Here is a 21,600-nt window from a genome sequence, read left to right on the forward strand (position 1 = left end):
GCTTTTATCGGACAAATGGACGGTTCACAAACACCCCACCGAACGAAAATTCGTGTCCGTGTCCGTTCATTAAGGAATTGAGTTTGTATGTTTCCGTTCGTTAGTATTGTAAATGGACACTAATGGGCAACGAACACTAATGGACAAACAAACACCAATTGACACTAATGAACTTTAAAACAAAAATAAACATATCAAAATACTTAACATAAACACTAATGAACATTACATCACATCATATGATATCCAAAAATACTTAACATAGTAACAAAATACATCATATCAAATTAATGTTTTGGTATTCAAAATCCACAAACTTAAAGAAGTGTTTCACGAGAAACAAGCTTTAAATTATTCATTCTTCAAGGAATTTCAACATTAACAACACTATAACTTATGTTACCAGACATATGTTACCGGATATAATCAGACTGACATTACCGGACATTCACGAACACTATTAAACGAATGCGACCTTTGTCGTCCGTTAAGCTTACCAAACAATATTATTTTTTTCCGATTCGTTTATTAAATTGACGAACATAAACGAGGATCCCGTCCTGTTCTCCCCTGCGTCAATCGCCTAGACGTAACCACCGCCCACCTGCGCCTGATAACTAGCGCTGCTGAGTCAATTTCCGTTCAATTCAATCCTTCACCACCACCAACAATCAATCAATCAATCAATCATATCATGCTCCTTACCAAATTCAAATTCAGGTACACCACTCAAATTTTCCGTTCACTTTCAACACAAACATGTGACCTAACCAAACCTATCGACGAGCACCACGTGTTAGACCAATTATCCGTCCTGTTACCCATCCGCCATCAAACCACACCTTCATTAGCTCAAACTCAGCAACTCTTACTACTGTCACCTGAAGACAAATTAAGAGGAGTCTTCATTCAAAAACTCAACGGAACAAATGCGGTTAAACGCGCATTGACCGCAGCTTCCGTTGACCTTGAGGTCAACTCTAATTTGATTGCTAGAGTAATCAACAGAGGCAATATAGATGGTGGATCTATGGTTATGTTATTTGACTGGGCAGTTGAGCATAATAAGATGTTGTTTCATAATGTTGATACTTATAATCTGCTTCTTAAGGCGTTAGGTAGACGAAAGTATTTCGATGTTATGCATAATGTGTTAACCGATATGAGGATTAAAGGGTTGAATCCTGATAATCAAACTCTGTTTATTTTTATCGATAGTTTTCTTAAAGGTAAACGCGTCTCGAAAGCGCTACGTATGTTTGGGGAATGGGAATGTGATTTGGATTCTTTGAAAGTTATGCTTCGGTGCCTTTGTCATCGTTCGTATGTATCCGCTGCGAGTACGTTGCTAAATAAAATGAAAGGGAAAGTGGAGTGTGATGGCGAGGCGTATAATATAGTTATTTGCGGGTGGGCTAGGTTCGGTAGGGTTAGTGAGATCGAGAAGGTTTTGAAGGAAATGGTGGAGGACGGGTTTGAAGCTGATAGTTTGACTTTTAGCTATGCACTTGAGGGTTTGGGGAGGAACGGTCAAATCGATGACGCGGTTAAGATGTTTGAGAGTTTGAAAGAACGGGAATTGTGTGTGCTGAATGCTGCTGTTTATAATGCGATGATTTTTAATTTTATCTCGGTTGGAGATATTGATGAATGTTTGAAATACTATGATGCTATGTTGAGGAATGGTTGTGAACCGAATGTTGATACGTATGTGTCGATAATATCTGCTTTTCTTAAAGCTCGAAGGGTAGCAGATGCACTTGAAATGTTTGATGAAATGCTAGGTCGGGGTATTATGCCGACCACAGGGACAGTGACCTCATTCATTGAATCTTTATGCAGTTATGGCCCACCGCATGCTGCTATGATGATTTATAAGAAAGCAAAAGACGCAAAGTGTACAATATCGGTAAACGCTTATAAGATATTGCTTATGCGACTCTCGCGGTTTGGTAAATGTGGTATGCTTTTGAATTTATGGGATGAGATGGAACAAAGTGGTTATGTTTCTGATGTAGAAGTTTATGAGCATATTATTAACGGGCTTTGCAACAATGGTCAACTTGAAGATGCTGTGGTCATCATGGAGGAGTGTCTGAAGAAAGGTTTTTGCCCTAGTAGGCTAATTTCTGCTAAGTTGAATAACAAACTGCTGGATTCAAATAAAGTTGAGATGGCTTATAAGCTTTTCTTAAAGGTTAAAAAGAGCCGTCATGGTGAAAATGCACGGAGATTTTGGAGAGCTAAAGGGTGGCACTTTTGAGATTTCAAATATATTTGCAGTTCAAGCATTTCTCAGGTTCTTAAATCGCTCTCTCGGTCTCTCAGTTACACTGTTTCAGTTGCAATTCAACAGTGGGCCTAAGACATTCAAGAAAGAAAGCCCAGATGTGAAAGCTGTTTCAGCTGTAAGTACTTCATATCAAAGTTACACTTACACTGTTTACAGGGTTTTAATTGTTTTTTTTTTTATCTTATGAATATGTTTTGTTTGTATAGGTTGGGAAAACTGGTGGAGAGAAGTGGTAATCTTTGAGCGCAACTGTAAGTATAAATAATCATCAGCTTTGAATAATTCTGTTACATGATTTCTTTTCATATAGATAAAGGATCTAACTATTTAATATTTCTGTTACTATCTACGCACAAACGCTTATGTTATAGTTGTAAAATTGATCACTAATAGAACGATTTGTGATCAATACCATCATTAGTGAGCTGTAACATGTAAGTGTGATCACTGCCATCTTATTGAGACATAAAGAGATGATCATTGCCTTCTTAGCGAGACGTTATTAGAGAAACATAAACTCTTGTGGACATCATGGAGTTGATGTAAGGTGGGTTACTTAATACCCATCCGAGCCACTGTAAATCTTGTGCTGATTTCTCGTCACCCCCCCCCCCCCCCTCTTTTTTTGCATTAGCCCATTAGGTTTGAATGATATTAGTTTCTATTTGGTTGGGCCCAAATCTCACATGTATTTCCCACTCCCCAATTTAAATGTTTAGATTCCGCCATTGCACATGACATGCAATGATACACCTCTTGGGCAGTTACTCGTCTAATAATGAAGAATACCAAAACAATGGTCGATTCTCCCTATAAATACTCCCCCTTGTGGGGAATGCCTTTAGGCACTCTATAACATCTAAGACACTACTTTTTCTCTCTAAAAATACCGCCCTGACTTATTTTTATACCAGAGCTTGGTCATAAGGGGGTGCGGCATGCAGCCTCTTGTACCACCAATATTGTTCACTTTGCCCATGAGGAGCTCACAAATTTGTTTTTGGTCGTCCTGATGGAGACTTGCTAGGAGGTCACCCATCTTGGTACTGCTCTCACCTGATCATGTTTACTGTGGACTTCTCTCATACACAACCATTAATCACAAAAGACATTATTAGAGGCAGGACGTTTTTTGTAAACCAAGAATCTCTTCTATCCATGGCTGATGTGGGATTTGCCTAGCGTGTTACATGGAGGCATCCAAAACTTTCATGCAATTTTAATGCAACACCGTCATACCAACAACTACCTAAAAGTAGTAATTAAGGACACGTTGGAAAGCTGACTAAATATTTTTCTCGAAAATTGTATTGAATGACCGACTAGCCGACCACTTCTACCTAAACCAATCAGAAATTGACAAATCATAGTGTCTTATACCATAATCAACTCATCAGTCAATGCATATTGTGAGTTTGTTGATGTCTGACGTGTGTAACCTTCTGTCTTTCTTATATGTATTAATATTGTACCTATCTGCTTTCGTGGCATTTCTGGTATTAAGACTCATTAGCTCTTTATATATCATTTGATTTTGCTTTAACTGAGGGAAAAATATTCTACACAAGCATAGTCAGAAACATATCATCTTAGTCTTCTTCATGAGGTAATTTTTGATTCCGAGACTCCGAGTTCTATAAATCTGCCTAAGGTTCAAAACAATTCTGCTTTTAAATCTTAAAAAGATACACCGGTCTTATTAGATTCTTTTCCTATGCTTAAATGGCAATCCTATTTAATTTATAGGGTTTACTTTCTTTTTCTGTAAAATACAATTCTTCGTGTTGTTGTAAAGTCTTCGTAAATTTCATCGAAGAATTTAATAGATTTTAGTTGTTAAATGGAATTTATAGACAAATGTAACTTCTAATAATTCTGTTTTTTTCTCCCATTTATTGATTGTTTTTGTTCAATGAAATTTTCAAGTATTTATTTCTTCATTTGTTTGAGATTAATATAATTGTTTGTTGTTAATTATGTTTTTTCATGTGCTTGCCGATCCAATAGAAGGAAGATGGTTTATTTTATAGATTTACCCATTGGAGTTCTTGAACTAATCCTCATGTAGCGGTCTCACCGAATGGCGTGAAAGCAATCGCAACCATTTCCTCAACGTAAAGTTTCACTGCTTTTTTTTATATTATTTTTATAGTGCTTTAATCAATGACTTCACTGGAAACATTTTACAGGTGCAGGCTGTTTAAACAGCTTGCAGCAGGAATCCACATCCTTAGGGAAGTCAACTTCCGTTGTTTGTATTCGATTGAGGACTTCTCTAGGCATCATCATCCTAGGGACCTCATTTGTGTGTGTGCCCAAATGGGTAATATGGCTGCCAGGACCCTCTTCGCAAAGGTAATAATACTACAGGACCCATGTCTGTTCATTTTAATAAAACAGGTTGAATTTACCAGTCCAAAGTAATGCTGTTTTGCAGGCACTCTTATATAATGATGCCTGGTTCAACCAATTTATAGCAGCAAGCAATCAAGCGGCTTTTGATAATATGGTTTTGTATAACGAGCTTCTCGATTACCATTCGCTTATCAAGTCTTTTATCCGCTATGCTAGCTATGGTGATTTGATAAAGATGCAAGGGCATTTGCTCAACTATGTGATCTCGTTTGTTGGATATAAAGTGGCTAATAGATTTGGTATCCTTAATGCTGTTCATGGCATGTGTAATGAAATGTCTAGGGTACTTCAACTACATTATGCGACGAGTCTTCATTTGACTGGAAGCGCCACTGTGTTGCCGGTTGCATATAGGTATCATATGCGTGACGAGCGAAAGAAACTGGTTGACTTGTTTGATAAAGTTTTTCCATCTAAACCTGCTTGAGTTTTGTATGGGACTTCAAATCAATAATATAATATGAATAAATTCTGTTAGCAGCATGTTTGCTATGCACTTGTGTGTGTTTTGACTGTTGTAGACTACTACTGTAACTACTCTACTAGTAATAAGTTAATACAACACAGGTACACTTTTGGGCTGGGTTGGTTTTTCAGATTTTATAAATAACTAGTATCGGTCCGAGCTTAAATAGATTCGGCCCACCGGGCTTGATCCAGCCCATCACTCTCTTTTGTAAAGAATTGGGGCTTCTCTTCCTCATCTCCTTGCTCTTTCACAAACTCTTATGTCTATATTGCACTATACACGTTGAGTTATTGACTATTATTATGGATTTTATTCAAATACGGTAGAAGTTGGAACCGCCCGATTCCAAGCAACCTTGGATGATAATGGTTTGTGTGTCCGAAACAACACGTTTTAAAAAATCATGAAGTAAATTTATTTTATATTTATAACCTTAAATAGAATCCACATTTCTAATTGTAAAAAGCTAAAATAAAGGGCCAGACCCATTAAAGTTAGTTCAAATGTGGGTTTGATTTCTATATTTATTTTTGAACAAGATGTCAACCGTTTATACAAATTTTTAACGTTTCAGACTTGACTCATCAAAGAACACCATCAAGAAAGAAATTCACCACTGAGAAAACTCTCTTGAGTCGAGTTTCGAACATGAGATCTCAAAGATCTCAAGCCTTAACCATCACTCTCATGTCATTGAACCAGAAGACCTATTGCTATATTATTCTATTTGATTAACTGTTAATATATATAAGCTTTTATTCAGTATAATATTATTATTTTCAATAATATTTATGCATTCATGTTTTTTTAAACAATTATGACCTTGAAAATTGGTTATTAAAGCTAATCCCATCTAATTGTATCCTGATCGTGGCTCGCTCGAGATCAGTAGTTTATAAACGAGCCAACCCATGCCTGCGCTAAGGTAAGCTCCCTCGTAAGCTTGCTTGTTTGACTCGTCTAAATTAATCCAATTTTCAATATTTATAAGTTATAATTCAATATCATTTATAAATAAGCATATCTAATATGATCCATGACTCAAAAACCGAAATGTCTGTTTACTCGGTTTCAGCTTTTTGGTTATGTCATTTGAGCCTGCAAGTTATGGTCAGACAAAAGTAATATAATAATTCAGACAGTATTTTTCATGAGTTAAATAATTATTATAATTGATTATTTTACATTGGGCTCGGGTTATAAGTTTGATTTAATTGTTGTGTCGTGTTATAGCAAAAGAAGATGAATCTCTGGCGTTGCCCTAAATCATTCGATTGCAAGCAACCAAATTATTATTATTTACCAATTTCAATTCCAGATGAAATCAAATCAACACAGAGTTAGCTATGCTTCTTCTGCTTTCAAGTTATTATTATTATTATTATTTATTCATGCATACAAGGTGTTTGATGATATGCCTGACTGACTGATTATTAACATTTTTATTTGAATTACAGTACAAAGTTGGTTGCTTGTTGGATAGTTTCTCATATAGCAAAATCACAAGGCTTTGCTGCTACCATGGGGCGCCTATTCGAACAAGATGTGAGTTTAATCTCAATCACTATAAACTACATACTAGTCTTATTCTTTTAAGGTCTGTACTTCTGTTTATATCTGTATGGCCCATGATCCATAAACTAATTGACTGATACACATAATAATATTACAATACATACCATAGTTATCATCTAATTTGTACCAAAAGTTCTAAATTAGTCAAGATTCAAATGTAAGTTGACCTCACCTAGACCTAAGTTTCAATAGCACTCCTTGCGTTTGTTTTGCTCGGCTTTTATCTTCTCATGTCCTTGGCATAGACAATGCCGAAGCGCTCGCCTAGGAACTAGAAGCGCATTTATTGAGCCTCGCATAAAAAATGGGCCTAGGCGCAACAAGCGAGGACTTTTAATAACTTTGATACATACAAATAACACTCGTCCTCAAGTTGGAGGATAGATGTTAATCATGCCCAACTCGTTAAAAAATATGTTTAATGAGGATATTTGCAAGCTGAAAGTCCGTCTTAAGGTGAATCGACTGACTATATGGAGCATCTGTTTGGGTGTGCTGTTCAATCCTGGTTAACTTTCAATCTATATATGCTTCATCCTAATGGAAAGATTGATTATTGGCTATATGTAAATAAAGAATTTCACATAATTCTTTCATAATTAAAAACCAGTTAGGTAATTTACTATTCCTTCCTAACTGAAAATTTCGAATTAGATCGTTGTTTTCTAATTGAAATATTTCAATTACGTTAATCTTTCACAGTTGTTTTTTTTCCCTTTTAAGTCAACACTCTTATTTAAAAAATAAAAATATGTCATTTCCTAAATGTCAATTTCAGAAAAGGATTCTAATTTAATTTTAGTATTTTGTATGTTCATAGTCAATGTTTATTTTGCATTGTGATAATTAAAAAAGTAATGTATAAATGTGTTTTGTTGATCACTTATGTTTTGCTTTATTTATATAAAACGACAACCATACCCAGTAAAAATCCCACCCATAGAAAAGCTTTTGGTAGGGTATGGGTGGGTGAGATGTAGATAGACCAAACCTCTATCCCAAGGGATTTATATCGGGTATGCTTCCAGTGAGACCCTCGGTTCTATAAAAGACCAACATCAAAAGCATCGTACTAAAATATACCGTAGTTATTAAAATATCAATCAATCAATCAATCATACCCAGTGAAGTCCCACCGACAGCAAAGCTATAAGTAGGGTCTGGGGAGGGTGGGATGTAGGCACACCGTACCTCTATCTAAAGGGATAAAGAGGTGGCTTCCAGAGAGACCCTCGGATCTAAATACATATGTATGGAGCAAAACAAAGGAAAACAAAGTTCAACAGCTATATAAAGCACTAACACTAATAGTAATACTAATAATAATAATATGTATTAAGCAAAACAAGGGAATCAAAGTTCAACAGTTATATCAAAACTAATAATACTAATAGTAATAGTAATAATAATAATATATGAAGGGGAAATACCATTATGGTATGTGACCTAAATAAGTTAAGTATAAGCCCTAAGGTATGCATTTCTTCTTAAAAATCATTAACTTTAATTCTACTTCTCCAAAGATTTCTATTATCAACCATGTCCTCAGAGAGGTTTAGGTCTATGAGATCATGCCTAATCCTCTCATCCCAAGTCAATTTAGGTCGTCCTCTACCCCTCCCCCCCTCTATAGTAATGTTTTCTACGGATCTAACAGGATTCGTCGTCTGTCTTCTCTTCACATGCCCAAACCATCTCAATCTCCACTCTCTTATTAAAATATAGAGATTGTTATTAATTTTTTTTATTTCTTTTGTTTTTTTTCTTGTAGATTAATGGTGCTTAAAAGTGGTTTTTTTATTAATAAGTTACGTGCACATCTTTTTATAATCTTATATTTGGGTGCATAGGATTAACAAGTTAAAAGTCTTATATTTTTTTATTTGTTTCATATATTCTGTCTCTGAGTTAATTTGTAAACAATATATTAAATACCTGGCGCCTCGCATTCGTGATGTTGTCGCCTTGCGCCTAGTGCCACGGCTGTCAGGACTGAGCACCTCAGAATGGAAGTTGAGTTTGACAATGAACACCCAACGGCAACCAGCAATACGCGAGGCGCGCCGAAGCGATTAGTTCATAAAAGCTGAGGGGCGAGGCACTATGAACGAGGCGATAACTTCACGTACATGAGCACTATATATTATATTATATTTATAATTTTTTTTTTGATAATATTTACCACAATATTAATCCTGAAGAAAAAAAAAAGAATATTACTCACATTTTGATAACTCTTATTTAATATCACACAATGTGAACCAACTAAAAGAGTCAAACAACTAGAAGGAAAAGACAAAAGATCAAGAAAACAAATTAGTTAAAAAGAAAGAAAAAAGGGAAAAGTAAATTGCTAAAAAAGTATTATCAAGTTTAATTATTATTTGTAAATAAAATCTTAGTAAATATTCTACACCCAACGCCTCCGTACTGACGTACGTGAAGCTCATGTCTCGCACCTTAGCTTTTGAGACCTATACGCCTCGGAGCATCTCACTTTTTTTATAACCAACGGCTAATCTAATTGGCCTAACCGTAGTGGCGGCTAACTGTAATATAAGGTCGATGGGTCAAACTTAACATGAATCCAAAAATTGTGTCAATTTGATGAATTTGAACACAACATGAGATAACACAACACGAGTTTTCGCGGGTTGAAGCGAACACAACTTGTAAAACCTAGTTTTTTGTTTTATGATTATTTTTTTTTTGCGCATTTATAGTGGATACTTCATAATAACATATTTAAAACCAAATATACAATTGTATAAAAATAACGTAATTACATTTAAACAATAAAACTGATGCTTATTACTCGTTTTATCTTTTGAATTTTGGCTAAAATACTCAACGAGTTCAAGTTATGGCATAAAACACATTTGAGAAAAAACATAAATTCAAATGGGTTAAAACGGGACAACTCGCAAAGCCACCATGTTCAGACGAACACATCTCGTTTAGCTAAAGATGTTTGTGGATTTGACCTGAGACTGACCCGAACCTGTTTAGTCTTTAGACTAAAGTCAAGCCTGAAAACTTTGTGTTAGGTTCATGTCGTGTTAGAAGTTCACACCCCTAATTGTATAGATACATACGTCACTACCTCACCAATTAAACTTTTCTTCATAAATCCCGAACCCAATTTCAATAAGTTTATTTATTACCAAATACCGATTGGTCAAGTGGTAGCCCCATGACTTTCCATAAGGGAAGTCGTGGGTTTGGCTCTTGTCTGGAGCATTTTGTTTCCGGTTGAGCTAGGGGATTTTACTAGATGTGGGTTTCCTCCTAAGTGTGTATACCGGGTCACGTGGTTTCATTCTTCGGGCGGGAGGGTGATTCGTTTGCTAGGGTGATTTCGGGTGTCCGGGCCTTTGCTATTAAAAAATTGAGGTTATTAGTTGGTTGTTATTTTAATTAATGTTCTAGTTGTGAACGCAACACGTTTCGTAAGAAAAACCTCTTATGTTTCACAATATAAAGGGAGCTCTAAAGCAATTTACATCACAAGTTTTATGCGAATTTGCTTTCAGAATTCTGATTTTGATCAAGAGGAAGAGCACCGCATTGAGTAACAATTCCTTACTTCCTCTTGCTCTTTATCTAAAAAAATAGTAAAAGCACGCGAATGAAATTGCTTCTTTGGTGCTTTGTTAATTGAGATATAAAACACTTTCCAAATTGTGTCGATTATCAAATTTTCAAATCTAGTCATGCTTCAAATCGATCTTGCTTTTATATGATTTTTTTTTCATAAGTAATCATGATATATGCGAATTTGAATGATTTTTATAGTGACTTAATGCTGCTATTCAAAAAGGGCTAGCGATACAGCTTATTGCGCGTTTGCCTTCCATTTCGATGTAAACACCACGCTTCAATGAATGAAATTATCAATTTATTAAAGTTAAAAAAATCATGATTAGATTTATTAGGAAGCTTAATTTGGAATATCTGTTTATGTATCTATGCATCTGCTTAATTTGGAATGTGAAAGAGAATTACCAAACCAATTTTTTGGTTGAATACAAAATTATACAGAAATTATAATCCGCTGCATATGTATATGCATGTAAAAAAGTTCTTTTTGGCGTGTGTAATTATAGTCTTTTGAACATCATCCTTTTGAAGTTAAATTTATTTGATGATGTTTGCCAATCCAGAAAGCAGAGGATGGCAGCGTTTTTTCAGCTTAGTGATGAAATATGGAGCTTTATTATCACTCTTTTGGCGACATCAGCCAATGGGGCGGCTGATCTTGCCCGCTTCGCAGCCACGTAAGCAACATGTTTCTTTATTCTTTTAATTCTGTTACAGTCGTATTCTGTATTTTTCTCAGATAATAAGATATTTAAAATGTTTTTCTTGCAGATCGAAAAACTTTCGCCGTCTATCTCGAAACACCGCATTGCTGAAGGTTGTAAATTTTGAAAGAATCTCGGTGGACGATTATTGGGAACACCGTCATTTGAAGGACCTTCTTTGCCTATGTGCTCGAGCTGGAAATCTAGCTGCTCAGTCCATGCTGGGAAAGGTTATCTTAAACAAGTGTTTTTAAAATTTTTTTGATCCGCCAACACGTTTTCGTTTTGTGACTAGTGATGTGATATTTGGCAGGCTCTACTGCACAATGATGCTTTTTTCTGGGTCATGATCTTGGATCAAAATGCGTTAGCGAATGGTCTTCTACGCCATCAGAGACTTGTAAGAAGGTTTATTTCTGATGCTAGCGATGAAGATCTCTCTATAATGCGTATCTCGCTGTTCGCTTTTTTCTGGGTCATGATCTTGGATCAAAATGCGTTAGCGAATGGTCTTCTACGCCATCAGAGACTTGTAAGAAGGTTTATTTCTGATGCTAGCGATGAAGATCTCTCTATAATGCGTATCTCGCTGTTCAGCTACATGATCTCGTTTTCGGGCTATCGCGAGGCACGTGGAAGTGGACTTCTCCTCGCTATTGCTGAGATGTGTTCTTATTATCTGGAAAAACGAGTAAATGTTGTACATGATGTGCCTAGGCAGCCATTGTATGGGATTGATATGGCATTTAATTTTCTCATACCACCATCCGGACGTGCCCATCGTGCGCTAGTGCTTGCGTTATTCGACTTACAGTTTGGTGTTCATGAGCGAGAGAGTTTGAGGCATTAATGATGTTTACATGATAAAAATCAAATGTTATAAATAATAAAGTGTAGAAATACATCCTTTGTGGAGTATTTGTTTGTCATGCATAAGCTTTTACCTTTCATCTTGTGAATATGTTGTTAGCTTGTAGAGTTAAAAAAGTATTGTTCAGATCCACCATCCACCCCTATATATTATTTTAAATTTTAATTTTCGGTGTTTAGTTTTTTTCTTTATATAATACTAAGGGGTAGTTTGGTCATTTCATACACACTTATCGGAAAGTATTTAGCGTCCATTCATTTTAGACGCACACATACCATACCGACCTAACATGAAGCAAAGTTTATGGACCCTTGTAAGGAATTATTTATATGTTACAGTTTTTTTCGCTCAAACACGATAAAAGTTAGAACAGGTCTAACCTGACTACCAAACAAGCTCCCGCTAATAATTGTATAAACATAAAGTAAAGTCATTTATATTATAAAACATTCAAAATAAAAACATGAGGTTCTTGTTTGTTTAAGTTTGAGCCCGAGCCTGAGCCCGAGCCCGGTTGTAAAAGTAGTAAAAAGTAAAAGGGGAATAATAATCCCACCCAAATCAAATCAAATCAAATCAAATGAATGGAGTCGGTCAAATCCTCCGGATGGTGTTGGAATTGACACTGCACACACTGTTTGTATGCCGATTATCTTCAGTCAAGTGATGATGATGATGATGATGATGATGCATAATAATAAGGGTAACATATCTTCATTTCAACAATCTTTGTTTGAGTTGATTTTAACATCCACTTTATTTATTTATAAAATAAAATAAATCAATTACAGTTATCTCTTTTAATATATGTAACAAATAATTGTATCTTTCTTTAGATTAGAAATGTATATATGTGTTCCTTCAACTTTCAACCAACAAACCATTAATTGTTATTGTTAGTAGTATCAAGTCTAAAGCTCTAGGTTTGTAGCTTCATTTAAGTGTAAAAGTATTGAATGTTTGTTTGTTTGTTTGTTTGTTTTATAGAGATAGATACCTAGCATGTTACAATCTATATAGATATGCCAATGCCATCGATCTCAACACTGAAACTAAATTGACTTGAGTTTTGGAAGCAAACCAAAATTACAAGCTTTAGCCCCAAATATTGCATACAACATACTCCTGGAGATGCAAGCTGAAAGGCCATGTTAATGCAAATCGACTGAGGATATGTTTGGGTGCATATCGATGACAACCAACCTCTATATGCTTCATTCTCATTCAAAATTTTGATTCTCGCCTATATATATATATATATATATATATAGTTGATTGAATATCACAATATAACCGCATCAAGTCGTGAAGAACAACCTCAACTTCTCTCAGAAGACGGCGAATGCATATCATTTTTGTCGTGGCTTTAACACTCGATCTAGATATTGTGAGATGCTTATTACTTTTTCCAAGACAAGATTTTCTCCATAAAGCACACAATACCTGGTCATGGATCGCCATGAAGAATATAAAGTAGTTATACGCTCGAACCATCCTAAACTCTCCCATAACCCCTGAAAGCCGAACAAACCATGTGCCGGGAAACTACTAAGACCATGTATAAGAACGACATATTCTGCATACTTTCGAAACCTCTTCGACAACCCTATTTATTGGCATGAAGTTAGTGGAGCGGCTAATGAGTAATGGCGACAAGAGCAATACAAATGTGTTTGGCAACCTGGTGGAAAGTCTCACCATAATCATTACCATGTACCTGAGAACAACCCTTAGCAACGGTTGAGTTTGCAGGCGATGTAGAGTGCCTCGGTTTACAAAATGGTGATGAGGCTCGGAAGGCAATGGAGGGGAGCACTTTAGAGGGGTGAGGCAAGGTGTTTATAGAAAGCGTATTGAGGTGGCGTTGCGTCTTGCACTTAGGGCTGTAAACGAACCGAATAAACACGAACAAGGCCTTTGTTCATGTTCGTTTGTTAAAGAAAATAACGTGTTCACGAACGGTTCACGAACACTTACCAAACGAGATTTTGTGTTCATGTTCGTGTTCGTTCATTAAGGGTTCACGAACACAAATAAAATCAGCAAAATTTAGAGATTGAGACCGATGTATTCATCGGTGTGAATAATGAAAGCCTGGAAACGAATCGAACTAACATGAACAAGGACATGTTCGTGTTCATTCATTTAACTTTAAACGAACACGAACACTTAATTAAACAGATATTTATGTTCGTTTGTTTAAAATCTAAACGAACATAATTGAACAAAGATAAACGAACATAAATGAACATATATGAACAAATGTAAATGAATGCAAACAAGCATAAACGAGCATAAATGAAAACACTTAAAATAACACAAATTAACAAATATAGAACCTTTAAGTAAATGACTCAACCATATAATTTTTAATTATTTTCTATTAATACATAAACAAACATAAATAACTAGACATAATTACATAAATGAACATAAATAAACGAACGTTCATGAACATAAAGACGAACTGAACATGTGTTCATGTTCGTTCATTTATTAAATAAACGAGCATAAACGAACTTCCCGCCGAACAGTTCACAGAGCGTTTGGTTTGTTTGCAGGCCTACTTGCACTTGTAGGAGTTTTTAAACAAAGAAGGCAATAGTGTTGCACTCTTGGTCGGGTGACTCGGGTCAAATATGATTTACCTTGCGATAGTCATAGGTCAGCCAGGAGATGTAGAGAGACTGCGTTAAGGCATTAAGTGAATTGCCCAACGTTAGCTATTTGCTAGGGGTTTTGTGATATGCTAGACTGCTAGTTACTTCCTAGGTGGTATCTGATCCTTTTTTTTCTTCATTTCTTTCCTTTTATTGTATTTTTTTTTTCTATATGCTTTATGTCATTTTGAAGTCTAGGGTCTCCTTGGAAGCAACCTCTCTGGATGTAAGGTTTGGCCCATCTCACCCTTCCGGGACCTTACTTTCTGAGTGGGATATTACTGGGTATGTTTGTTTATTTGTAATTATAAATTTAAAACCAAATATACAAATGCGTATTAAAATAATTATGTTAACAATAAAATTAATGCTCAATCTTTTTGTATCATTTTAGTTTTCATAAATATTCGTCGATTAACCTTTTCTTCATAAATTCTGAATGCAAATTCAATGTAACATATCTCGTAAATGCGGTCATTTTCTTCTAAAATGAATAAAATAATTAAAAAATACATGCATATGCTTTCGTGTCCTTTTGCCATTGGTGGAAGTTTGTCAGATCGTGTCATCATCATTGACACGTGGAAATACACGTCAACATACTTATTTATTATTTCATGTTCAGTAAAAGCTCTAGTTATGAACACAGTTAAGTTGCATACCAAAGTACCCCTTAATTTTTACAATATATAGGAAGCTCTGAAGCAGTTTACATCATAAGTTTAATGCTAGTTTGTTTTGAGATGTCTGGTTTTGGTCAAAAGGAAGAGCACACCAACAAGTAACAATGCTTTACTTTAGCTTGCTCTTTGTTTTGAAAATACTGAAAACATTTCATTTGGTGGTTTATGAATTGAGATCAAAAATCCTGTCCAAATTGTGTCAATAGTGGCTCCCAATTTTTCAAATTTAGTCGTGTTCTAAGTTAATCCTACTCGAGTGTGATTTTCCTTATATAATCATGATTATATTAAGTAGGAAGCTTAATTTGGTATATCAGTTTATGTATCTATACCTATGCTTAAATGTTGATCGTTGTGTGATTTTATCTCTCCTTTTTCTATATATAGTCGTTGCGTTGTGTTGCGTTGATTCTTTGTAAATTTTGAATGTGATAAAGAGAATTCCCAACCAATTTTGTTAATTTCTAACAAAATTATACAGAAATAATGTTCCACTACACTATACATACATATATGTTTTTAAATTTCTTTTTTTCTATTTTTTTTTGTTTTTTTTCAGAATGGCACATATGTATATGTGTGTGTATGTGCACTTGCATTAATGTGTGTGTGTGTGTATACATATATAGTTATGTCTTTTGAAGATCATCTTTTTGAAGTTAAAGCGATTTGATTATGTTTGACAAGTTTTCAATGTGTTTTGTCAATCCAGAAAGCAGAAAATGGCGGCATCCTATTATCTGCCTGACGACATTTGGAGCTTCATCATTACCTTACTGGCGACTTCAGCCAACGGGGCGACTGATCTCGTCCGCTTTGCTGCCACGTAAGCAACATGTTTCTTTTTATTCTTTTGATTCTGTTACAGTCGTTTTATGTATTTTTTGAGATAATAAGATATTTAAAATGTTTTTCTTGCAGATGTCGCAAGTTTAACAGCCTCTGTCGAGACACAGAGGTGTTAAAGTTAGTAAATTTTCAGAGAATTTCTGTTAATGATTATGGAGCGCATTGTCATAGGGAGGGCCTTCTTTTCTTATGCGCCCGAGCTGAAAATCCTGCTGCTCAGTCCATGCTGGGAAAGGTCATCTCAAATAAATAACATATATTAATTATGACTTAAAAAACTATTTATAAAAATAATAATCTGATGATCTGATATTTGGCAGGCTCTGCTGCAAAATGATATTTTTTTCTGGCGCGTGATCTTGGAACATGATGAACCGCTTGATGGGGTTTTAAGCCATCGGCGACTTGTGAGAAGCTTTATTAGTGATGCTAGTGATGATGATATTTCTACAATGCGTATGCCGCTGTACAGCTACGTGATCGCAGTTTTAGACGATCGTTGGGCGTGTTATAGTGGACTTCTCTTGACTATTGCCAACATGTGTTCCTATTATCTGGAAAAGCGCGTAAATCCTGTGGATGATGTATTTGTGTCACCATTGGATAGAGTTAATAGAGCCTTGGCTGTGCTCAAACCACCACCGAGTCGGGCCCATCGTGGGCAGTTGCTTAGGTTATACGACGAATGGATCTGGGCCGGAGATCATATTTGAGAATTTATAGCATATTAGCATGCGTTGTTATGGAGTATTTTCATTGTTGTTCCTTTGTTATGTTGTTTTGTTGGAGTAGAGATTATTACATTAGCATGAGTTATGGGCTTGTTAGGCTAGTTAAAGTTTCAACCGGCCCATGGACCTGGATGGGCCTGGTTTCTTAGTAATTGTTTTTTTTTGTTATTTTTATTTAAGTAATGCAATGAAATATTTAACAAAGTTAATTGACCAAACTGACCAAATACATTGTAATTGCTTATATTAGAGTAAAGTGTCGTTTTCGTCCTTGTGGTTTGACAAATAATGCGAATATAATCCAAAAAGTTTATTTTTTGCATATGGACCCTTCACATTTCCTAGTTATTGCCAATTACATCCAAATCACTAACCCCGTTAAATATTTTCGTTAAGTCAGTGGTAGACATGTCTTTTCACTCTTTCAGTGAACTGCTGTTTTCGTCCCTCTGGTTTGTCCAAATCTGCAGTTTTAGTCCAATAGTTTTCAAATTTGAAGTTTTCTTCCCTATGGTTTCATTTCACTTGCAATTAAACATGAATTCTCTAATCACATTAAGTTTGGTCGTTAAACCCATCAGTATGCTCTTCACGTGATGGGCTGTTTTGTTCCTTCTTTTTTTCCTTTTTCCTCAAATACACCTCAGCCCCTCACGTGAGGGGGGGGGGGGGGGTTCGAATTAGAAATGAGGTTTATTTGGGGAGAAAAATGACAAAACTGATCGTCACATGAGGGGCACGCAAATGGGTTAACAATCAGACTTAACGAGGTTAATAAATTAGGGTTTAATTGCAAGTGAAATAAAACCATAGGGAAGAAAACTTCAAATTTGAAAACTATTGGACTAAAACTGCAGATTTGGACAAACCAGAGGGACGAAAACCACAGTTCACTGAAATAAGTATTATAATAAAAAATTGTGAAAAGACATGTTTACCCCTGACTTAATGATAAAATTTAACGGGGGTTAGTGATTTGGATGTAATTGGCAAGAACTGGGAAACATGGAGGGGCCCATATGCAAAAAATAAACTTTTTGGACTAAATTCGCATTATTTATCAAACCACAAGAACAAAAATGACACTTTACTCTTATATTATGATCATTAAATGTTGTGAATAAGGGTGCAAACGAGCCGAGCCGAGCCCGAGCTCGGCTCGTTTAACTTGCACAGAGCTCGAGCTCGAGCTCTATTTTCAAAGCTCGAGCTCGGCTCGTGAATGGATTTTGAAGCTCGAGCTCGGCTCGGGCTCGGCTCGTTTAGTATTTATTAATTATTTTTTTATATAATTATAATTATTTTTTATATTTTTTTCTATTATAATTTTATGTATAAAAGAATATATATTATTCAGTTATTTTTATTTATTTTTTCATAACATAATATTTATTAATTAATAATTATTAAATATATATTTAAAAAATATATATAAATGGCAGGCTCGTTTAGGCTCGTGAGCCGGCTCGAGCTCGATAACTAAAGCTCGGGCTCGGGCTCGTTTATTAAACGAGCTTATTTTTAGGCTTGAGCTCGGGCTCGGCCTCGATAAAGCTCGGCTCGAACGAGATTTTTAACGAGCCGATCTCGAGTAGCTCGCGAGCAGCTCGGCTCATTTGCACCCCTAGTTGTGAACATTAATTATTCATATTACATTACATATATGTAATAAATACTACATATAATTCTTTAAAAAAAAGAAATCCAATTAATGTTTTTACCTTTATCTTGTTATATTAAATACCTCAGGAAGAATTAATTAATTTTAGTGTATTATTTACTAGTTACCATTAATACGTTTTTGTTATGCATAATGGAACAAGATTTTGATATTATTTTCTTCAATAACTAGTAAATAATACACTAAAATTAATTAATTCTTGCTGAAGTATTTAATATAGCTAATTAATTAACAAGATAAAGGTAAAAACATTAACACCGGACGAGATCTTGCCGCGTTTGTTTGTTAAACTTTTGTCGAACAAACGAACGGTTCACGAACAGTTTATCAAACAAAAATTTGTGTTTGTGTCCGTCCATTAAGGAATTAAGTTTATCCGTGGCCGTTCGTTAATATTGCAAACGGACAAACGAACGCATAGATATTAACCGACAAACGAACAATAACAAACATTAATGAACAAACATACAAATACAATTGTAATGAAGAAACGAACATAAATGATTACATACTAATTTAGAAAAGTTTAATCACTACCGGACGTTCACGATTACCATTAGACCATGTTCGTTCGTTACCCTTACTGATTTGTTTATTAATCAGACGTACATAAACTAACTTTCCGTTTGGCGGAAATAAAAAGTGAGAAGAAAATGAAATGAAATGAATTGCATATATTTATTGGCATGATCTTGTTGTTTGTGTAACAACTTCTTCTCCGATTAAAAGGTAATCCAATCGCATTTACTTATGGCGATTCATTCATTTCATTGAATCGATTTCATTTGTTTGTTTGGATTGTGAATGCAATTAGGAATCGGAATAATAATAATGGGACGGGTGTACGTTGTGAGCCTGGAAGGAAGCATCTACAGTTGCAAGCATTTCAAAACTCATTTAGCCCTATCCGATCACATCATCTCTAAGGTATATTATTATTATTATTATTATTATTATATATATACACGCAACGCAATTACTTATATATATGTGATGAGATGATCGAATGCGATGATAATTTATTAAAATGTGTTTCTCATTTCTAGGGTTTTGGAATTCAACACTGACTGAGGATTATATACAATAACTTAATAATAATGTATCAACAAGGATGTTTAAGTTTTTATTTAGCCATTAATCTATTTAGACAATTAATAATATCTCACATATTTCTACTGCCAGTTGTAGAAAATGTGTGTTTGAATTTGATAATAGACGCCACTTGAATTGCTTCATGTTACTGCTAATAGGATACCGTTCTAAACCATTCAGATAAGTGTTTTTACTATATTTGTTAATGGCAAATTATTTATGGGATTAAGTTTTCTCTAGAGATATGATTCATGTTTGCTACTTGGATTATCTGTTTTCCTTCTTAGAACGGAATCGGAAATTGGAATCAGTTTCTTTTTACACATTATAATAATAGTAATAATGCTTATGAGCCTGTTTGTGTAAACCTTTCTGATGTGATGATTACTATTTTGGTTGAACATATTTATGTATTTAACTTTTATTTAGTATATGATTTTATTCTTTAGATGTACTAATCCGATTCCCTACCTGAATCTAAACCCGCTTTCAAAACAAGTCCGATTTAGACTTTAGTGTTCAAGTTCAACTATCTTTTATAATAATTGGCTTTCTAAAAATCAAGAGAGTTTTTAGGCTTCAAAAGGTTTAAAGCCGAAAAATGACTGCAATCTTCTTAATTACTTTTATCCGAAAAATAAGTTGGTTCATTATTGTAAACTGTAATAATAGTTTTTATGCTGATTTTTGTTGTTGTTTTGTTTTGATTATTGACAGGCTTTCCACTGTCGACATGGGAAAGCTTATCTGTTTGATAAGGTGTAAGTGTTCTTGTTTCAAGTTTCTGCTTTAACACCGATGCTTTTATTTAAAACAGCCTGAAGTATTTTATATGCTTCTAGTGTGAATGTGACTGTTGGAGAGAAAGAAGAACGGATGATGATAACTGGAATGCATACTGTTGTTGACATATTTTGTGTTGGATGTGGATCGATCGTCGGGTGGAAATATGTGAGATTTTCTTTTCATTTATACTTGTATTTTTCTCTTCCAACATTGTGGAAACTCAAACTTGTCAGTTTACAAATTAGAAGTTGACACCTGTCAAATTGTTTTTTCATCGGTCACGGTCTTGTTCTTAAAGCAGTTTATATTCGTTACACATGGTTAATTAAATTTATTCAGTTATCAGACCATTTCATATTACTTTCATGTTTCAAAAGTAGTACTTTGACTTTAAAAGTCAAATGTGGTCTATTCTACACCTTTTTGAATAACAGACATTTGTGTTAATTTCAGGAGTCTGCACATGAGAAAATACAGAAGTACAAGGAAGGGAAGTTTATTCTCGAGAGGTATGCAAGTTCGCATTTGAATTTGAATAAATTTTACGTTTTCATACATCCATTTGGTCAACTGTCCTGAGAGAAAATGTTGACTTTTATTCGGGTTTTTGCGCAGGTTTAAGGTTTTGGGTCCCGATGGGAGCATGTATGTGTTTGGGCAAGAAGTTCAGGCTGGTGGAAGTGATGCAGATGACGCGTGATGCCTATTATTGTACAGTCGAATGTGGTCATTAAGGGTGGTTATTAGTTGCTAATATTCTTTTGATTTCTGGCATCAGGTATGTCTTTGACTTTGACTAAATGGTAAGACCGTTAAGATTGCTGATTTTTGACTAAAAAGTCATCCTTTTTGCAAGAACACAAGGGGAATAGAATGTACAGAACCTAGTGCAAAATGTTTTCTTGATTTTAGTATAACCATGGAACCTAGTGCAAAATGCTATTGACCTGGTGGTTAATACTCTTTTTTTTCTGGTGGTATTATAGCTACAAAAATCTGTGATAACCTCAAGTGCATACTAATAACATCCCAATCTGCCATTTTATTTATGTTGTATGACCAGTAAATGTGTGATGTGTGATGTGTGCCTTTGTATCAAACATTAAACAAAGACAGTTAATATTGACTGGGACAAAATAGAGTTGATATGGACATGTGTGAAACTATTTATATATGTATGAAAGAATCAAG

General features: G+C 34.9%; 4 protein-coding genes across 6 annotated transcripts in view; all 4 read left to right on the forward strand.

Moving 5' to 3' along the window:
* The first annotated feature begins 694 nt into the window (after positions 1-694).
* On the forward strand, positions 695-5,349 carry LOC143549932 (pentatricopeptide repeat-containing protein At3g61360-like). Its single transcript, XM_077040698.1, has 5 exons — positions 695-2,408; positions 2,500-2,544; positions 4,301-4,407; positions 4,483-4,648; positions 4,731-5,349. Exon 1 carries the CDS (start codon positions 695-697, stop codon positions 2,261-2,263), a length of 1,569 nt encoding a protein of 522 aa, XP_076896813.1. The 3' UTR covers positions 2,264-2,408; positions 2,500-2,544; positions 4,301-4,407; positions 4,483-4,648; positions 4,731-5,349.
* A 1,037-nt stretch (positions 5,350-6,386) lies between these two features.
* LOC143549933 (uncharacterized) lies at positions 6,387-11,906 on the forward strand. Its single transcript, XM_077040699.1, has 4 exons — positions 6,387-6,722; positions 10,916-11,029; positions 11,124-11,286; positions 11,370-11,906. The coding sequence occupies exons 2-4, from the start codon at positions 10,926-10,928 to the stop codon at positions 11,904-11,906; spliced, it is 804 nt and encodes a 267-aa protein (XP_076896814.1). The 5' UTR covers positions 6,387-6,722; positions 10,916-10,925.
* A 4,069-nt stretch (positions 11,907-15,975) lies between these two features.
* On the forward strand, positions 15,976-17,011 carry LOC143549922 (uncharacterized). Its single transcript, XM_077040693.1, has 3 exons — positions 15,976-16,096; positions 16,192-16,354; positions 16,440-17,011. The coding sequence occupies exons 1-3, from the start codon at positions 15,993-15,995 to the stop codon at positions 16,830-16,832; spliced, it is 660 nt and encodes a 219-aa protein (XP_076896808.1). The 5' UTR covers positions 15,976-15,992; the 3' UTR covers positions 16,833-17,011.
* Positions 17,012-19,309: 2,298 nt separating this feature from the next.
* The window catches only part of LOC143549944 (protein yippee-like), a 30,886-nt gene continuing 28,595 nt past the window's right edge, over positions 19,310-21,600 (forward strand). For 2 of the 3 annotated variants that reach the window (XM_077040709.1, XM_077040710.1), the window contains exons 1-5: positions 19,310-19,458; positions 20,341-20,384; positions 20,448-20,574; positions 20,863-20,918; positions 21,025-21,187. In XM_077040709.1, coding sequence (XP_076896824.1) covers positions 19,336-19,458; positions 20,341-20,384; positions 20,448-20,574; positions 20,863-20,918; positions 21,025-21,109 — 435 coding nt within the window. In that variant the 5' untranslated portion in view covers positions 19,310-19,335 and the 3' untranslated portion in view covers positions 21,110-21,187. The remainder of the gene's footprint in view (positions 19,459-20,340; positions 20,385-20,447; positions 20,575-20,862; positions 20,919-21,024; positions 21,188-21,600) is intronic. The other variant, XM_077040711.1, reaches the window with a different exon arrangement.

This window comes from Bidens hawaiensis, unplaced genomic scaffold (genome assembly GCF_021521415.1).
Source record: "Bidens hawaiensis isolate Kalapana, Puna unplaced genomic scaffold, B.hawaiensis_p1.1 tig00015870_1, whole genome shotgun sequence".
NCBI lineage: Eukaryota > Viridiplantae > Streptophyta > Magnoliopsida > Asterales > Asteraceae > Bidens > Bidens hawaiensis.

Bases quoted from the DNA above. Each gene is read 5' to 3' on its own strand.
- LOC143549933 (XM_077040699.1), top strand. From the start codon at position 10,926: ATGGCAGCGTTTTTTCAGCTTAGTGATGAAATATGGAGCTTTATTATC. The intron at 11,030-11,123 runs GTAAGCAACATG...TTTTTCTTGCAG, and splicing joins CTTGCCCGCTTCGCAGCCAC to ATCGAAAAACTTTCGCCGTC. The intron at 11,287-11,369 runs GTTATCTTAAAC...GATATTTGGCAG, and splicing joins CTCAGTCCATGCTGGGAAAG to GCTCTACTGCACAATGATGC.
- LOC143549932 (XM_077040698.1), top strand. From the start codon at position 695: ATGCTCCTTACCAAATTCAAATTCAGGTACACCACTCAAATTTTCCGT.
- LOC143549922 (XM_077040693.1), top strand. From the start codon at position 15,993: ATGGCGGCATCCTATTATCTGCCTGACGACATTTGGAGCTTCATCATT. The intron at 16,097-16,191 runs GTAAGCAACATG...TTTTTCTTGCAG, and splicing joins CTCGTCCGCTTTGCTGCCAC to ATGTCGCAAGTTTAACAGCC. The intron at 16,355-16,439 runs GTCATCTCAAAT...GATATTTGGCAG, and splicing joins CTCAGTCCATGCTGGGAAAG to GCTCTGCTGCAAAATGATAT.